Source organism: Lolium rigidum, chromosome 2 (assembly GCF_022539505.1).
Source record: "Lolium rigidum isolate FL_2022 chromosome 2, APGP_CSIRO_Lrig_0.1, whole genome shotgun sequence".
In the NCBI taxonomy this organism is placed as follows: domain Eukaryota; kingdom Viridiplantae; phylum Streptophyta; class Magnoliopsida; order Poales; family Poaceae; genus Lolium; species Lolium rigidum.
Window position 1 is genome coordinate 206,931,578 of NC_061509.1, and position 20,313 is coordinate 206,951,890.

Sequence of the window (20,313 nt, forward strand, 5' to 3'; positions counted from 1 at the left end):
CTTTGGCGGATCTGATGCAATCCATCCTTGACCTGATCTGCACGTCCAGGCTGCTCTTGGCATCCCATTGAATTTCTGCTTATAACAGTTATACCTCTCTTGAGTCGATGGCCATGTATCGGCTTTATATCCTTAAGTCGATGTCTGCTGCATCGGCTGTGCTTAAAAAAAATTTTGAATTTTTTTACGGCCGATTTATGTATCGGCCCCCATACTTGACATTCCTACTTCATATCCTCGTGTTTTATCCACCTAGGTGCCCCCCCGAGCCGATTCTGTCAAGAGAATTGATGGTATCGGCTCTTTAGGTATTCCCTGCTGGATCAAACGTGGAACCCAGGCAGAATGGATGGTGAGGATAATTTTGGCCGATTGCTGGAATCGGCCTCCACGCTGTTTGTTCGATGAAGGTTTCGTAATGTTCCTTCGTAAACTTTTGGGGCCGATCACAAGGATCAGCCTCACCACGCTTACTCGCTGATTTGCTCCAGCTACACGGTTAGGCCGGTGGATATAACCAGCCCAATCTCTGACTTTATCATGTTGGTGCGCTGGCTGTCGTCCACCTCGAGTGCATCGTGTAATCGTGGAGCACTAAGCTTCGTCGGAAGGACGAGCACCATGTTTGTGCTAGCCGATGTCTCATCATCGGCTTTCCTTTGCTTGGGGCGCCACTCTTTTCTTTGTGGCCGACCTTCTTCATCCAGGGTTCGCTGAATTTTGGCGGCCAGATCAGGCCGTGCCTTCCTTAACGTGTGTAGGTATAATCTTTCAGCTTCCTCCAGGCCGCGCAATCGCTGAACCCTGCGCTTTTGGGAACGGCTGAGTCCATCAGGGCACCACCTTGGCCGGTGGTACCTGTCTTCTTCTTCTCCCTCGTCTTCTGAATCCTTGAGATCTTCCAACCGAGGGGACTCGGCACGTTTGCTTTGTGGCGGGAGAGGCCCTAGGCGCTTGAACACGGACACGTTGGCTGTCTCCTTCTTCTTCGGTTGCATTACGGGCAATTGCCGATTGTGGGCAATCGGCTCATTCCTGAATCCCAGCAGTGTCTGAAGAAGGGACAGTCCCAGTGCCTGTCCTCGTCGTCTCGCTCCCCTGACTTTCCCTTGGCACGGCGCCCGTGCTCCTCCTCATCGCGATCGTGCCGACGATGTCTTCTGGCTCCTCTAGCCAGACAATTTCTTTCATCATCATCGCCGTATCGCCGGCGTTGGTCATACTGGCTCTCGTACTTGTTGAGGAGGTGATCAGAGAGAGGTCGTTGATATCTTATGTTCTTTACTTCTCCCTCCATGACGTAGCGCTTGCCGTCTTGGCGGAGCCGATCGCGTGGAGCGGCTTCCTCTGTATCTTTGCTATGAGAGCAGCTGCCCTCATCTCCGTCCTTACCAGAGTGGTTACCAAGCCCTACCATGTTGATATTGCACGAGAGATCTGGCTGGCACCCTCCATGGTAAGTATACTCCACCATGTTCACGGCGGGGAAGGGGTGTGTGTCGACTTTCATGGCGTACTGATTGAAAATTAGCCGTCCATTTTCTATCGCCATTTGGATCTGCTGCCGCCACACCCTGCAGTCGTTAGTGGTGTGGGTGAACGTGTTATGCCACTTGCAGTATGGCTTTCCGTTCAGCTCTTGCACCGTGGGGATCTTGTGGCCTTCGGGTACCTTTATATGCTTCTCCGTGAGTAAGAGATCGAAAATCCGCTCGGTTTTGGTCACGTCGAAGTCGAACCCTTTTGGAGGGCCTTGTGGCTTCACCCATTTGCGAGGACACGGGGCCTGCCGCTCGAGTCCATTCAGCCACTCGCTACCTCTCGCTCTCCCGCAGCACCTTCATCCTCGTCTGCCTCAACCAGGGTCACCGCACGCTTGAATTTGTCCTGGTAAACATCTGGGTGGCGCTGTTCATATGCTGACAGCTTCTGCACCATGTGCGCTAATGAAGGGTAGTCTGCTTGGGAGGCCACGTCCTTGATCGATGATGAGAGACCCACCACCGCCAACTCGACTGCTTCTTTTTCACTTACGTGAACCGAATAGCATCGGTTCCTAATGGTCCTGAAGCGCTGGATGTATTCTGACACTGTCTCCCCGCGCTTCTGTCGTACTTGTGCTAGATCGGCAATGCCAGCCTCGGAAGCCTCTGAGTGATACTGCTCATGGAACTGCTCTTCCAACTGCTTCCAAGTCCGGATAGAGTTCGGTGGCAGCGATGTGTACCACCCGAAAGCCGATCCTGTGAGGGACTGTGAGAAGAACCTCACACGCAACTCGTCTGATGCTGAGATCGTGCCCAGCTGTGCCAAATATCGGCTCACATGCTCGATGGAGCTGGAACCATCCGATCCACTAAACTTTGTGAAGTCCGGGAGCCGATATTTGGGTGGTAGCGGGATCAGTTCGTAGTCGTTGGGGTACGGCTTGGTATAGCCGAACGTCTTCCTTTTCGGCATCATGCCGAACCGATCTTTCGGAATTGTACAAATCTGATCCGCTGTGATGGCCGAAGGTGTCGAACCCCGAAGATTCGCCGGGGTGGCATACTTGACCAGCCATGCTTGCTTTTCCGGTTCTAAGCCAACTGCAGGAGCTGGGCTCTGGAGGTTTGTCGGAGTGGCGTACTTAGCTAACCGCGTTTGCTTCTCAAGATCGGCTCCCGATGTTCCTCCTGCTGTTCCAGAGGCCCCTGCCGTCGCAGCCTGGTTCGAGAGTGCCCAGGTGTTGCAGTCTGGCACATATGCGCACGCGTATCCGTGCGGGATCTCCTTGGGCGCCTCGGGTAGGAATTGGTAGTCACTAGGATCACCACCAATTTTGTAGACGACGTATGCCGATGAGTTCGGCACTTCCGGTGCTGCCCATGCGAACGGCAGCGGTGGATGGGACCGGAGTGGCATCTCTCCTTTGTAAGTCCCCGAGCTGGTCCCGACGGAGAATACCGATGGCTCATGATTTCCTGGATCACGCGCAGAGCGACACGCTCTAAAGTGTTCACCAGGCTCTCAGAGTGGCAGTGCAGCGAATGAGCCACCATGTAGTTGATCTCCTGACGCAGCGACCTAGTGCGTTCTTCTGACGGAGCGGACAGGTCAACTCCATCGAGTGCGCCTTCGGGTGAGAACCCCTTCCACCTGACGCCATGGGAGCGGGTTCTGTGGAAAGAGCCGATGAGTTCGGCTTCGAGGACCGCCTTGATCTCGTCATGCTTCTTCTTGAGCTCGTCGGTCGGATCCTCGTACTTGACCGGAGTGCTTTCCGCCATCTCGGATGTAGATGGCGATGGTGTGGATGTCGAAGATTGTCCCACCGGCGTGCCGGAATGTGTTGCGGTCGGAAACCCACCGGCGGGCAGCGACCGGCAACACCGTAGAGCCGGGAACAACTAGGGCTGCGGCTGGCCCCGGTCCCTCGGAGCGACGGCCCGCAAAGCCTCCCGGTCGCACGTCCGATGCTATCGCAAGGGCGTGCCACCTGACCTATACCTGGTCGGGAAGGTGTTGGATGATGCCTCGCTTAGTTTCTGCATGGCATACACGTAAACGTTAAATACGAGCCTCGATCGGCTCTTCGAGTTGTCCCGTGAATCGGCTCAAGGAGCCGATCCACCCATGATTCGTACAAGGTGTCCGAATATATGGTGGTCCTGCTTGATCAAGATAAAGCTAAAGTGATCTACGACGATTTAGGGTTTTCACCGCATAATCGGATCATCCTACTCACGATTGGGCCTCGCGCTCGCGCACGGTGATCGTAAGCCGATCCTAGACAAGGCCTAAAAACCAACACGAGGTTGATCCCGGAACATCCTGTCTAGGGCTAGCGAATTACACCCTACACGCCGGCTGGATCCTCCAACCCTTTGTAAGGCCTAACTATTGCGGATGTTAAACTAATCCTTGTAGAACAACGAGCAACCGTAACGGATCAGATCTACTAAACAATGATCAAGCGGGGTGCCGCCCCTACACCTAAGATAGGTGTAAGGGCGGCTAGATGTATAAGGGTTGCACTACGACAGCATATGATACGAAGAACAATGCTAACCCTAACACATCTAAGATAACTACGTTGCTCGCCATCAAAAAGGCTTCAGCACGAGCAACGCATGAACAACGTGGGTAGGCTTGTGCTGCCTAGATCGCAAGATGCGATCTAGGCAGCATGGTGCTTACCGGAGAAACCCTCGAGACGAAGGAGTTGGCGATGCGCCGAGATTTGTTTGTGTTGAACGTTGGTTGTTGTTTATTTCATAAACACTTTCTAATTCAGGCGTGCACCTAACCGTGCACGGGTAAAACTCTATCTCCTAACCGACACGTAATCTAATATATTACAGATACATGGGCAAACTAGCCCAAACTTTGCATGTAAGGCCGATTCACATATTTCTTCCGTATATAATCTTTAAGCTCATCTTGACCGCGGCCCACCTCTGACTCGGTCAAATCCTGGTGATAACAGGCTCTTTGTACTACTATGGATTATTATCAACAGATCGGCGCCCTTCTTCGCAAAAAAATCACTTGTGCGCCGCAAAGATAAGGGAAAGGTAGTGTCTATACAGTAGAGCATTTGTGACCGAGTTTTTGGAAATTTTGGTTACTTTTGTGCCCCACAATTAAAATGCAACTTCAAAATAAGGTGTAGGTATAATTACAAAAAGTACAATTGCAACAAATATAAACTACAAAATACAGATTCAATGGATATATAGAACACTTCAAAAAGGAGTGAAACGTCTCCGAGCAAAAAGGTGATCACCAAAACTTCAAAAAATATAAAGCCCTACATTTTTGAAAATGTGTAAAACAAAGCATATAAGGAAGACATGAAGTAGGCCAATATTTTCCCACAGATAGAAGCAAAGATATATCCAAAAATAAACAAAATTGAGTCAGCAAGTTTCTTTCGCTAAATGGTGGTTCAACACTGGGAATCAACGTTTGTGTAGATGATGGGGCATGATCCAGAAAGCAAGGAGGGGATGATTTTTGCAACTTTCAAAAGTATTAATATAATAACGACAAGACTAATTAAAAAAGACTAGTTCCCGTGCACATGGGCGGGCCAAGGGTTATACTCATCCTATGGCAACCATGTCATGGAAAAGTTGGGTGGTTGGGGAGGGGGAGGTTGTCAGACATGTCGGTGACTTGTGAAGAGTCAGGGGAGGACGTCATACTCATTCGCGGTATGAACACTAGAAAGTTTATGGCACATGACGCCAAGTGGGAGAAAAGAGTCTCAACCTCACCTTGTGATGTGCCACAAAGCTTTTGCGTATTGATTCAAGCTCGCCCTACCGAAGGCATGGTGCGAAAAATTGGTATAAGGGGAACACGCACGCACGTGTCGCACACCGTAAATCCAGGGGAGGGTATGCAACAAGGAACGGAGGAAGCAGGGGGCACACACACACACACGCAACACAGTTTGTTTGTGGCTGCATGTGAGTCATTTGGCGCCTGTCTACCCACTTGAATGCCCACTGCCCTTGGCGGTTGGTGCTTTTATGATGGTAGGTTTGCAGTTAGTTTCCGATTCAAACTAAAATTTTGTCACTTTGAAAATGTTATATCGGCACGGTATACTAATGGTATTTACCATGCAGGTGGGCTGGTCAAGCTCATCCCATGAAAATCATGTTTGGTAAACTTGGGTGGTTGAAGAGGAGCGGGTGGGAGGGTGTGAAATGTGGCATTCATGTTGTGAACAGTTTGGAAAGAACGTCATACTTATTCGTGGCATGAACACTAGGAAGTTTGATGAATAGATTCATGTTCACCCCATGTTAGATACATGACGCCAGGTCGGAGGAAAGAGGCTCAAGCTCAAGATGTGGTGTGCCATGGAGCTTTTGCGAACGGATTCAAGCTCACCCTACCAAAGGCACGGTGTGAAGAGTCGGGGTAAGGAGAACACGCACACACGTGTGTGTGCCACACACCGTAAATAGCAGGGGACTATTCATATGCGGCAACGAACGGTGGAACCAGGGGTGCGCATGGCCGGTTCGCTTTAATAGTGGCTACACGATCCTATGCGGCAAGGAACGGTGGAAGCGGGGCGCGCACGTCCAGCTCGCTTTGATTGTGGCTACGTGCGGGTCGTTTGGCGCTTCTACTCACTTGAATGTTCACTGGCCTTGGCGGTTGGCGTGTTTCGGATGGTAGTTTTGCAATTTGTTCCCGCGTCAAACTGAAAATTTATCGCTTTGAAAACACTATATTTGTATGGTAAATTAATGATAATTTAGGATGTTATAACTTGATATCATAAAAATCACAGATGTATATCCCACAAAAATAGAAAGCAATATGTAGTTCAAGCAATTAAGGCAGAAAAAAATCAAGCAGCACATCCGTGATCTGATATGCTGTGCAAAAGCCAGTACACAGAGGACCCCAGGCCCCAGCTATGGAAAGTGTCAACGCGAGATTTCAGATAAAAACAAAAATAAAACAGAGAGAAAAGTAAATACAGATGGAAAATAATAAATACTTAGGAAAGAGAAGCTTGGGTGTTCCGCTATATTCTAACTCCCCCCGCAGCTCTCTCGTCCTCGCCATCGTAGCTCCTGCCACGCTTTCCCCGAGCTCCCCACCCCGAGCTAGCCGTCGCGCGCCATGGCGAAGACCACATGCAAGCTCTGCTTCCGCCGCTTCGCCAGCCCCCGCGCCCTGGCCGGGCACATGCGGTCCCACTCCCTCGCCACCGCCGCCGCCGCCGCGAGGCAACAGATCTCCACCGCGTCCTCCGCCGCGGCGACCACCGACGAGGACGTGGGGTTCAAGAGGCCGCTCCCAATCTACACGCTCCGGGAGAACCCGAAGCGCAGCCTGCGCGTGTCCGAGTCCTCGGATCGCGAGAGCGAGGCCGAGTCCACCCCGCCGCGGGCCAAGCGGGCGCTGGCTGGGGCTGGCGCCTGGGGCGAGGCCGAGCCGGTGAGCTCGCTGTCGGACGCGGCCACGCCCGAGGAGGACGTGGCGCTGTCGCTGATGATGCTGTCCCGCGACTCGTGGCCGTCGGCGGACTACGGCGACGGCTACGAGTACTCGGACGACGACGACGACGAGGAGGAGAGCGACGGCGGGTACGCGCTGGTCCCCGTCCCCGATCGGGCGCGGGCGCCGGCGGCGGCGGAGAAGCGCACGCGTTTCCAGTGCGGCGCGTGCAAGAAGGTGTTCCGGTCGTACCAGGCGCTGGGCGGGCACCGCGCCAGCCACGTGCGCGGCGGCCGGGGCGGCTGCTGCGCGCCCCCCGTCGCCCCGCCTCCTACCCCGGCAGCGCCGAAGCCGCGTCAGGCGCCGCCATTGGACGGGGAGGGGCAGCCGCGCGAGTGCCCCTACTGCTACCGCGTGTTCCCGTCCGGGCAGGCCCTCGGCGGCCACAAGCGGTCCCACGTCTGCATCGCCGCGGCGGCTGCGGCCCAGGCGCACGCCGCCGCCGGTGTCGCTCCTCCTGCCCCGGACGCGGCCAGGGACCTGGAAGACATGATCGATCTGAACGTGGCGCTGCCGTTCGAGGAGGTGGAGGTGTCGGCCGTGTCGGATCCCCGCTTCCCTTCCAACCCAGCTTCCTGAAGCGAAGCAGGACGCCATCGCTCCCCGAGGAGGCGATCCGAGGTGAGCATGCATTAGGGAGATAAATCCATCCGAGAAACTTACAGGTAAAAGAGAAGAAGAAGAGAAACAGAGATAAGAAAAGAATTGTCTTTGTTATAGTTGGTCGCAACGATAGAGATGTCAATTTGCTGGTACATTGTTGGATTCCATTGATCTGTGTTTAGAATGTTGAATTGAATTTGTTGGCGTTTCATCTGTTACAGTTCGTTTCAAGCTATGAGAATTGCTAGATGGTAGCTCTGGTTGCTGGTTGGTTACTGATCAGATCATCTGAAACTAGCTTGTAGCATCACAATGCATGATTTTTTGCTTAGATGAAGCATTCCCCATGCGTGCAGCAGAGGAGTACTGGGAGGAGTAGTTCAGAAACCGGTGCTAGTAGTAGAAACAAACAAAGAGCATAAAGGATGGCAGTGGAGTAGAGTAGACCGGCTAGCTAGCTTTCGTCCCTAGTGTCCAACAAAGTCACAGTAGCAATGTGCCAGTACGCTTGTAGCTTTGCTCTGTGCCTCTGCTGCTGCTTCCTTTCTTTTGATCCTGCTCCTGCTGCCACACACACACAAACACACAGAGAGATGCGCCCACCTGCATGCTGTTGTGCATTCCCTGCAAATGTTGTTGTTTGCTTGCTTGTCCCTTGTTTGTTCCCTACCACTGTTCCAGATCCCCCATCTCTCTGCACTTGGGTCCCAGCAAGGTTCATACGTAGACGAGTATAATAATCAAGCAGCAGCAGTAGATTACAGAACTGCAGATGTCATGGTCATTGTGTAGGGATGGTAACAGCCAGCTATTCTTTGTTTAATAAGGAAGAAAACGGCAATCGTTTTTGTAGGACTCGATCGGGGCTCCACCTTTGGAGGCAGGCGGTTAGCTAGCGTCTCCTCCACCGCCGGCGTCCACGTGGCGCCGCTCCATGGGTGGAGTGTGCGAGCTTGGCCGGTCATTAATCTTGGGCAGGGAATTAACACGGACGGGGGTTACCGACGCTGGCGGGTTTAATTGCGAGTACGCGTAGCGTTTTGACGCACACCCTGGCTGCCGTATCTGGAACTGGAAGAAGCCGGTGGGCTCGGAGCCCGAAGCGGATCTCGGGGCGGAAACGGCTGGCGGGACAGCGGGGGACGGACGGATCAGGATGACGCGTGGGGCCCGCGTTGGATGCTGCTGCTGGTCGTACTCGTGCGGGACGGCTGTGTGTGTGGGGTAAAAGCGCAAGGGGTGGGCCTACCAGTAGCCATGGCCCTCTCTGGGGTACAGGGGTTTGGGGTGACCTCAGCCCCGCAGCGCTGTCACAGCCGTCTGATCAGGCCTGCTAGATGTGGCTTTTAGGGCATCTCACGGATCGGCAGCGGCACGATCTAAACGGACCGATCTGTTCGGTGCAGAAGGCTGACGGGCCGCTGCAGCCATGGCCAGTGCCACCATCAACGCCGACAACTCGAGCTCCACGCCAGCATCCAATACCCCGTGCCTTTTTAAGCACGGTCTCCGCCGTGCTCAACACCATTCACCACCAAACTCGTCATCCACCTAGCATCGCCGTCATGTAGCCAGCTTGCCCCGTCGTAAGGCCGCCACCTACTCTATGTTGGGGTGCACGACGCCTGCGCCTCCGCCTCCGGAGCCGGAGCGTAGCTGGAACCCGTCAGACATCTTCAACGCATGCCTCGGCGAAGAAGACATAGCGGAGCCTATCCTCCTGGACGCGTAGTACGAGGTCGACGCGGACCGCAATGTGGCCAAGGAGGAGGAGCAGCCCGTGGCCAATCCGCAGTAGGTGGCGATACTAGAGTCTTACAGGATGGCACACGACCAGAGAAATGTCGCCCGCATCCTAGAGCAGGCCGACGAGCAGCTCCTCCAAGGCATCATGGTGGTCTCCCACGAGTAGTTGCCTACCAAGGAGGTTGGGTGTCTCCTCATGGAGGCCAAGCGACATAGGATCCTTATGCTAAACACTCAGATCCTCGTCAAACAGACCCGCTTTGAAGATGAGCGAATCACCATGAGGCGGCGGTTCACGATGATCCAGCGAGCCGCCTCCGCTCGCGGGAAGAACAATGGTGAAGCTGGGCCATCGCGCCCACCTACCGACAACGAGTAGGAGGGCTATTTGTATTTTAAATTAGTTGTTTTTCATTTAGACATGTAACATATAACAAAATTTGAATGAAAATGTCAATTTATGCCGTGTTTTATTTATTTTTGCCATGGATTTGGCTGGCGCCGAAATGGAAGCGTGGACACAATGGGTTGCGGCGCTAGGCGCACTAGCATGGCCGGCCGAACCGTCTCCCAAATTCTGTCCGGCTAACCGAACGAATAGAAATGAACCGTTTGGGTTGCTGATTTGGGAGATGCCCTTAGATCAGACCACCACCATCGTCTACTCGCTTCCCTGGTGGTGCCGTGGCCTAGCTAGGAGAATTACGGCCCGTCCTGATACCACACACCCTACGATTTCATACTACTACTGCACCATTGCACTAACTGCACGTAAGAAATCATCAACCTCCCGCTAATTACTTCATGCCGCTAGCTGCTATGATACGCTGCATACTGCAGTGGATCCTGAAAGAGGTAGTCTAGCTCCAAACACTTTGTCCGCGTGAATCTTGTCCTATTTTGTGCCCGGCAAGAGAAAAATCCCATGCGAGTGGAAGATGCATATCAGCATATACCTACACCGCGGCGCACGCCAAATATGTAGTGTTCCTGTCCTATTCCTGCCTCAAAGTGGAGGCTTGGAAATTCTTCCTCCGTCCGGAGTAGTAGAATAAGGTGACACTGAAAGCGAGCTTGCTTGCTTGCTTGAGTAGCTAGTCGAGCTAGCTAGCTAGCTATAGCCAGCAACCAACTTAGTACCAACCTTTAATTTGATGCTCTTTTTTTCTAACAAATGTAGGTACTGAGCAAGTTCCACACACGCATGAATCATGATTCTGCAGTGGCTTGGTTCAGTAAAGTTGGTCACACGACTCGCATGGATCGGCGGCAGATTGGATCGATCCATCCAGTTAGCTATGATGCCATAGTTAGCATGCAGCATTAGCTAGCATAGCCAGCAACTGCATGCGAGTAGTCCAGCCATCCAATTCAGATATACTTGCGTACTCCGTCTTTCTGAATTAGGTTGTTTAAAACGTTGATCAACGGGGGAATGATCCCTCCTTTGGCTATAGGTTGTTAGGTAGAATAAGACTCTCCTCGCGGATGGACGCGGATGGATGATAACCCGGTTTATTCGTCCCTCCTGCGAAATTACCGCGGATGGGGATTCGAATCCGGGTGGGCTGGCTGCCCACTCGCATGCCTTGCCACTGAATTAGGTTGTTTAGCCGATGCGATCTTTCTGAATTACCTGCCCACCTCGCTAAGGAAAATCGCAGGATGGTCTCGGCTTGTAGGCACGTATGGTTTGGTCAAGAACCCACATCAGCGTTGCCCATGACCAGATGTGATCGATGGAGAGAGTTGCAACGAGAAAAAGAATACCCACCATAATTGTGGCTAGGGCCGGGCTTAAGAAAAATCACTCATTTTTTCCACAATAAACCACAAGTCAGCCTTCTAAATTCTCGAATTACACTTACCACTCAGATTCGCTCGTTCCACGGCGTTTTTGATAGGATGGACCCACTTTAAGGCTGATGTGGCAAATACATAACGGTTGGAGGAGGCAAAAGTTAGACAAGTAACGTATTTTTTTTTCTTTTCAAAAAATATCCGAGGAATCCACGTGTCATAACCACTCTCCTCAATACTCTAGTTGCCAAGCGAACCCCACTCGTTATCCATAACTTAAAAAGTTACCCACGCCATGGCATGCACCGAAATCAGCAGCAATTTCACTCGGCGCACTAACCCTCCACTTGTCATCGAGTCCTCCAGTGGGAACTTCCCATCCCCACTCTCGCCCGCGCCGGCCCGTGGATGTCCCTAGAAGGAGCTCACTTGTGCCCGCTAGCGCCCCTGCTCGCAGCCGATCGATGCCAACATAACTTGCACCCACGCCGCATCCCTGCCCAGGCTCACGCCCGTGTTAATTGGCGCCCCACAACTGCACAAGCTCACGTGTGCACACCATGGTCTAAGAAGGCAACGTCGTGGCGATAGGTCAACACAAAACTATGAGAAAATTAAATAAATAGAGGAATAAATAAGAATTTTTAAGGTTGGAATAGAAAAATTGGAAAGGAGGCACATGATTAGAAGATACAACATATGAAGGTGTGTTTTTTTGCGAAAATTTCACCAATCTATTAATAATCATCAACAACAGTATAAATATGCATAAAAATAATTAAAAAATACAAATAGATCATTGGACCACTAGCGATGGCTACTAACACTAGCGCGAGCCGAATGCGTGTGCCACTGTCCTCGCCCCTCCATCACTGGAGCCAGTCAAAGTTTATTGTGGTAGAGCTTGTTGTAGTAGACAGACAAAAGTCGTCGTGCTAAGGCCCCAAAGTAGCCGCCGTCTCACCATCCCAAAGAAGACACTGAAAATGAACTAAAATATATCAACGTGTTTTTTGCAGAAACAAAACACATGAACATTCTGCCATATTAGCCTGACGGTGGGTCCATCTAGTTAGAAACACCGTCAACCGACCCAAAGTGAGTGATCGGTGTACGTTTTCTGCAAAAATTAGAGGATCGACCGGCAGTTTTTTGGATTTTTTTTTGAAAAGTAGTGTTTTAATTTTCAAAACCCTAGCCACAATCATGGTGCATTTTTGCAATTTCCTCATGGAGATCTCCTCTCCTCCGTATGAGGATGGATCGCACGCAGCAGTCGATGCTGCCTCACATGGTAGGTGGCCTAGCTCACAAACAAGCGAGCCGTGAAGGCGAAGGCCAGGAGGCGCGCACCGTACCTCGTGTCACGCTTTAAGCTGTGTCTCGCCACTGGAAACGGCACGGCACGCACGCCGCGCGAGGCATGCAGGTCCACAAAGACAAAGCAAGCACCGATCTAGCTAGATCGGTCGCGTACCCTCCCCTTTTCCGGTCTTAATCTCTCTACCTAATTTTATTGCTGAAAAATACTCATAAATCTTTGACATTCTCTTTTGGACCGAGGGAGTATAAGACATCTAATTATGTTGCTAATTCAACTTCAGATCTGAGCTCAGCTGTGTTCCGGTCGGTGGCCACGCGCGTGATTGCGTGATATAGTTAGTATCTATTGTTGTAGACCCCAAAGTTTATTTGATCATGCACCACTTAATCGTTAAATTTCTCACCAAGTGGCATTTGTGGTCCGCTTCGTCCCATTGTCGTAACGAGTCATAAGATGTACTCATATGTATGTGAAGCGTGTCCGTAGTGTTCTAGTATTTGGTAACTGCGGTACTCACGCATTGCATGCTGCAAGCGCATTGTAGTGTACCAGCTGGGTAGAGGGTAGTAAAATGTGCATGCTTGCCATGATCTTCGAAGCATGCAGGTGGAAGCTAAAGAGCAAGTACACCACCGGTATTATTGCACCCTTTGTTCGCTCAAACTGAACGCTAGTGCCAAAGTGGGACAGATAATCAGATATACAGATCGGTAGCCTGCAAGAGTGCGGGAACACAGCGGAGGCAGGAGGCATCTTCGATCAGAGCTACAGGAAGGTAGGTGTTCATGAGGAAAAACGGAAGTATTCTGTCCCAAACTAGACGGCCCTTGCTTGTCCACTAGGCAACGCGGTGGCGCATCTCTTGTGCGTCAAGCTAGCTTGCACTGGCGAAGTAGGAACCCGGCGGTGAGCACCGTTTTTGTCAGTCTGTCAGCTACGCACGTGCTTCTACACTTCCAGTAGATAGCTAGTAGTACCGCGCGCGTCTGTACCTGGCAACGTTTCGTGTATTGTCTCGTACTCCCTCCGTTCTGAAATAGTCTACATTCTAGCTCTAAAATTTGGTCTAAAATACTCTACATCCTAGCATTTGGTCAACAACAACGCTGAAAACGAAGTGGTTTTACTCTCTTGATTGGATGTTGTAATTTTCAATGTAGCTTGGATTGGTTTTTCACATATCTAAGTAGTACTAATAAATGCAATACTATTTTGTCTCATTTTTCCTAGAATGTAAACTAAATCAGAACGGAGGGGGTACGCGATAAGCCGATGCATGTGCCTGTATGATATAGTCCTTTGCAGTTTCCAGTTGCTACAGTGGGAGCAAGCAAGGTAGCTAAGCTCGATACCTGGTTTTGAGATTTCAGTACAAGACAAATTACAAATAGATTATGTGACTACCTGGCTCGAAGACGGTAAAGTAAGATGCACTTGTTGCTGCATGGCTAGACATCAATCCTCAACCCATGAGACTAGTCGCGCATGATTAGACCAACAATCATAAACACTGTATAAATAATCTTGAATAGTAATGATCTTACAATGCTAGCAATTGTGATGGTATCAAGATAACAAAGTAGAGAGGAAGGGGATGGTGATGGAGATGATCGTGGCTGCAGCAGAGCTTCGGCGGTGATGGAGATCCAACATGTGGTGCATAAATGGTGTTTCTCGTGAATGATGCTTTGTTCCTCGGATGACCTAGGTGCCTTAACATTTTATATTGGATTTGATGAGTTAATTAATTTGAATTGGAGAAAGTATTAATAGTACTCTCATCGTGGCTTGTCATAGGGCCACTTTTTTCGAGCTTCTGGAGCAGCTTCGAGGTCCACATGAGCTGAAGCCCAAAAAAAGTGAATATTTCTAGCTAGCTTCTCCCCACAGCTCGGCTCCTCCATAGTGCAAATTCGGAGGTCCAGAGAAACTGGTCGAGGGCAACTTCCCGAGGTTCTGCCGTTAGAATCGAAGCGATGTATTCGTTTGCCCTATTGTTTATAGTTATTACCCCCAAACTACCACCAAGAGCATGGACCGTTTTCTCCTCTGTTTCCACCCGAGCCGGCTCATTTTCCCCAGCTCTCCCTAGCCTTCATTAAGAAAAAAAACTCCCCCTCTCCCTCTCCCATCCATGGCTGATGGATTCTCCGCCAGCGACCGAATCATCCCATGTGAGCCATCGTAGGCCGCCTCTCTACGCCATTCTCTCCCCATTAATCACCTCCCGTTCGTAGCGGCGCCTCCAAACCAGCACGAGCATCCCCCCCCCCCCGAGCGCTGATCTCCTCCGCCTCCGCCCCAACGCCGAGTTTCGTCTCCCTATCTCCTAATTTGCAACCAAACTTGTTTGCGCTAGAAGTAAGACAATAGAAACAGAAGGTGCAACAACGTGAATTAGGTGCAGTCGACCATTACTGTATTCGAGAGATCAACTGAATCCACTACTGCTCCTAATGTTGTAGATGGTTCAGTTTCTTTATTCATGTAAATAGTTCAGAATACTATTTTAGTTTAGCGGCATATAAACTAGGTTTTTTTTCTTGCGAAGAGAGCTTTGTAATTGATTGGTAAATCACTACTATAGATCGATCTCAAATTACATCAGTAAGTACATCTAAAGCACATATTCAATCTATCTAGTGCATTAAAGATATTAGGCAACAAAAAAAGCCTAGATTCCATAAGCCTAAAAGAAAGGAAAGAAGAGTTTCTAGAAGGTTTCTTCCCACCGGAGTTCCTCCTTATCGAAATTTATAAGCCGGCTTGTTCATAAGCATGAGCCTAATAACGTGGCCCTTAAAACTGCCAGCCCGTGGTCCCCACGCTTGCCATGGCCAGCGACTGACACGTTGGGGTCACCTATCAGGCATCTCCGTTTCCGAAATTTTGACAAAAAGAACCACATGCCCCAACGAATTGCCAGAAAGGACCACTCACAAAAAAAATTATCAAAAAAGACCACCTCATTGTGGCAGCAGGACGTGCCAGGCGATACGTGGCACCTGCCGCCGCTGGTTATGGCGGCAGAGCCTGCCGCTGCTCTCTCTGGTGGCACGTTAGCACACCAGCCCGCTCCGTTACCTGGACGTTGATGAGGTGGGCCATGCCGCCATCCCGTCGAAGCTCACGGCGGCACCCGGTGTGCTTTCATGTACAGGCCGACCCTCCAGCAGCTTGCAAAACTTTCACGCGATTAGTTAAAAGAGTTCAGCTTAACACGACGTGGGTCCTTGGTCTGCAGGTTCGGCCTTGGTTTCTCCATACGTGCTGTATGAGAGGGTTTCTCCGAGGACGGTGATGGTGCAAATACCATACGTGCTGTATGAGAGTATGAGAGAGTGCAGAGAAAGAGCCAAATTCAATACATAGATGGATCGATTAGAGTATCTCCACTCGTCTCCCCAAATAGGCCCCCGGCTGGCTATTTTTCCATCCGGACGGCGAAAAATGTCCCACCTGCGATCCCGGTTCCTCGTTTTTCTCCGGATTTGGGCCTTCATCCATCCGGCGAGCCCACGCCAACCCCGGCCTACCGGGGCGCGCTCGGGGAGTCCGGACGAAGCGATAGCGCGCGAAACGCCGAGAAATCTCTCCCGCGCTTTCGCTTCGGCTTCGCCGCAGAGGTGGACCCGGCCGGTCAGCGGCACACGCATCGTCTTCCGCGTGCAGTAAAGGCTGCCGCCAGTCAGCTCGCCGTGGACGCGTAGCATCCACGCGGCATTAAATCGCCGTGTCCAGCCCCGCCTAAATAATCCCCGCTCACTGCTACGCGTAGCACCACGGCGAAATCCCACCTAGACGAAACCCTAGCCGCCACTCTTCCCTCGACGAGATCCATGGCATTCAACGAGCAAGACGGCGCGGCCAACAACGGCTTTCCCCGCCGGTCGCTCCACACGTGGGAGGGACACCTCCTCTACCAGGCGGGGTACCCCTGCCCGCCGGACACGAGGCCTCTCGGCGGCGGGTGGCGGCTAAGTGCGGGCGGCGTGCCAATCCCGCCGCCGCCCCAGGGCCACGCCCTCGACGCCGCCATCGAGGAGGTCCGACTGACATTGTCGGACCAGGAGCGCGCTTAGCCACGCCACCACCCCGACAACTACACGGCGTGGAACTCCTATTTTATGCGGCGGTGAGCAGGAGCTCGCCTCCTACGACGGCCCGCCGCCTCCGCCTCCGCGCAACAACGCCGCGGGACGTGTTGGTAGAGCGTGCCGGGCCGGACGCTCGACGCCGTCATCGAGCACATCGAGGGTGGCAACGCGCCATTTTGACGACGCCCCCGCCGTCGAGGGCATCGGCCAGCCGCCGCCGGGGAAGCAGCTGGCAACCATGGCGCATGGCTGCCAGCTCCTCGTCGTCCGGTTCGGCGTCGAGGTCGACGCCGATCTCCAGGTCGGCGCCATCATGGGCGCCGGGGAAACCGGAGCCGCTTTCCCCGTCGCGCATTAGTGCGCGCAGCATGGCTGCCAGCTCCTCCCTGATGCGCTGCTCCCACTCCTGCCAGGCGCGGCGCCTGGCCTTCTGGCGCCGCTCCTCCTCCGCGCGGTGCCTGTCCTCCTGCCGCCGCTTGAAAGGATCGTATGCCGCACCTAGAAGGGGGGGGGGGGTGAATAGGTGCTAACCAATTTTTAGTTCTTTTTCAATTTAGGCTTGACACGAAAGGTAAATTCTCTAGATATGCAACTAAGTGAATTTACCTATATGACAAGGATATCAACTAAGCAAGGTATAGCTACGCAATAGTAGATAGAGTGGGATAGAGGTAACCGAGAGTGGAGCACGCGATGACACGGAGATGATTCCCGTAGTTCCCTTCCTTTGCAAGAAGGTACGTCTACGTTTGGAGGAGTGTGGTTGCTACGCAAGCCAAACCAACAGCCACGAAGGCTTCACTCAGATCTCCTGTGAGCAACGCCACGAAGGCCTAGCCCACTTCCACTAAGGGATTTCCTCGAGGCGGAAACCGGGCCTTTACAAAGTTCTTGGGGCACACATCCACAACCAAATTGGAGGCTCCCAAATCTGTAACAATACAACAATCAACAACAACACATCAACAACAAATCAACTAGGGAACCAAATAGGAACACTAGCATGAGATCCCTCAAACAAGAGAGGGGGAAATGAAGAACGCTTCGGTGAGGATGTAGATCGGTGTCTTCTCCTTCGAATCTCCAAAGATCAAGAGCTTTGGTTGGGGGAGGAAGGAGATCTTGCAAATCTTGTGTTTCTTGAGGTGGCTCTAATGGAGGAGGCTTGGCAGATTTCTTGTATAATGATTGAGCAAGCCACCAAGGTAGAAGAAGGGGGGTATTTATACCCCCTCTCAAAATTGAGCCGTTGCTGCTTCCGGGGGGCCGGATAATCCGGCCTAAGTAAGGGCCGGATAATCCGCCCCCCCGGATAATCCGGCCATCGGGACAAAAGTGTGACATTGTCCGGCCCATGTACTGATTCACATTTCTTCCAGTCCTTAGCCAAAAACGGAGGGGCCGGATATTTCCAAAATATCCGGCCCGGATAATCCGGCCCTGGTACAATACCGGGACATTATCCGGGCAAATGTCCGGCCCCCATACTGCGCAACAATTCCTCGAGAGACTTAGCCAAATCGGGGGCCGGATATTTCAACAATATCCGGCCCGGATTATCCGGCCTGGCCAAACTTTTTCTGATGACTTTTGACAGACGATCAAATCCAACACACATGAATAATTATCTATGTAATCCCTGCACCACTTAATCAAACATTAGTGTATCACCTATATTGACATCAAACACACAAAACATAATGTGAGAGATGTTCTTTCAATCTCCCCCTTTTTGGTGTTTGATGACAATATACGGATTTGCCAAGGAATCACAATAGAGACAAGCATGATGGCAATACATAGAGGCACTCCCCCTACATGTGTGCATATAAGTAATTTGCATTTGAATACAAATACACAACACATAGGAGTATGGTGCCTCAACACAAGGGATATCCAACATGAGCTCTAACAAAAGACATTGACACATATGAAGTTGAGATAGGAAGCAAGATATCATACCCATGTGTAGATATATAATGCGGAGATATAGCATCACACACAATGTAATATCCTTGATCTCAACAAATAGAAATCCGAAAACCATAACAATGTCTCACACCACATAGCACATAGTTTTGAACGGCACACAAACAAACCAAATAGTTCAACTAAAGAGGGAACACAAGCAATATAAGAATGATAAACGCATATGCTTGTGCCCAAACCATGCAAATCCCCGAGAATCCTAATAGAACACTTCTCCCCCTTTGGCATCGAGACGCCAAAAGGGGACAAGCGCGATGCTACACGTCCCATGAGAATCACTCGGAGGCATCATCATCATCGGACTCGTATGCCACTTCCTCTTCTTCCTCATCAGTGTCAGGTGCATCCGGAGAGCGGCGAGAGGTGTTGGACCTTTGAAGGCAATCATCAAGATCACTCCATGGAACCTGTGCTGAGTGCCAACCACTGTAACCCTGGTGAGCTGGAGGCTGAGGCGGGGGTCCTTGATCACCACTAAGCTTGTGAAGAATAACCGCCTGAGTATGCTTAATCTCAGAACGCTCTCGGCTAGCTGCATAGTTCTCCTTATGGATCTCAATGTTCATGCAAAGGATGTGACGCTGAAGCCAACTAAGCCGGGTCACTTGCTTCCTCATAGCCGGGACATCACGATGACGAGCAGGAGCATAACCACTAGAACGAGAATCACCCATGAAGGAGTCAGGAGCAGGAACAGTGCAAGAGACTGGCTTAACCTTGTAGGCCTTCTTGACATGGTGCGTCACCAACGGGTACCCACTCAAATCTTCACCAACCACAGCCACAGTGTTGTTGATGAGAAGCTGGATGTAGGGAGCATAGGGGATGGAGGTCCGGGAGACCATGGCATCATGGATCTCATGGAAGATAAAATCCATGATATCAAGAGTGAAGTTCCGTTCCTCATTTCCATCACGAGCACACTTATAGCTGAGGTGCATAAGGTTCACAAGGACTCCCCGGAGAGCATCATTGTTACCACCACTTGGGCAAATGGTTGCCCGAAAGAACCGAAGCAGCTGATTGTATATGGGAAGCAGCCCCTTAGTATAACCAATTTTCCCTGCTGAGGTATAGAGATGCACAAGAGCATTCTTATCTGCCTGTTGTGGTCCATGAAGACGACGACCCCCATCAACAGGAACTCCAAGAAAACCAGCAAATTGGCGTAGAGTGGCACTGCAGTGAGAGGAGCCAGTCATCCATTCCATAGTGTGTTCTTCATCTTTCTTGATCGCCAAAGTGGCAAAGAATTGCTTCACCAAATCTGGGCTATAGTCACATTGAATCTTCATGATATCATGCAAACCCAACCTTCCAGCTACCCAGATGGCATCTTCAAAGTGATTGTTTTCAGCCAGAATGTCCACATCAATAGCTTGCATGGGTCTCAGCTTCTTCATGGGCTCATAGATGTCCTTGTAGATGAATTCCTGCTCAATGCACCAGTATCTCCTGCCCTCAATCTCTTCATCCCTTGGGACATCTTCATACCAGTTCTTCATGCGAATAGCGGAATAAGAGACTGGGTCCATGGCCTTGTAGTTCTCCCTCACTTCCTTGTTCTTCCGCCTTGAAGTGACGGACTTGCGAGGTGCATTGGTTGCAAACTCGTCACTAGATCGATCATGCCTTGAGCGTCTCCGACCACCCCGAGAAGCACCACCTGTGAGAAGCAAAGGCGGGTAGCAAAGGAAAGGTAATGCTCATAAGTCATGTAAGATATAGTAATATACTCGAGAA

The 20,313-nt window shown here is 51.3% G+C and overlaps 1 protein-coding gene across 1 annotated transcript; it reads left to right on the top strand.

The window, feature by feature from the left end:
• The first annotated feature begins 6,633 nt into the window (after positions 1-6,633).
• On the top strand, positions 6,634-7,590 carry LOC124688020 (zinc finger protein ZAT1-like). Its single transcript, XM_047221735.1, has one exon. The coding sequence runs from the start codon at positions 6,634-6,636 to the stop codon at positions 7,588-7,590; it is 957 nt and encodes a 318-aa protein (XP_047077691.1).
• Positions 7,591-20,313: the final 12,723 nt, after the last annotated feature.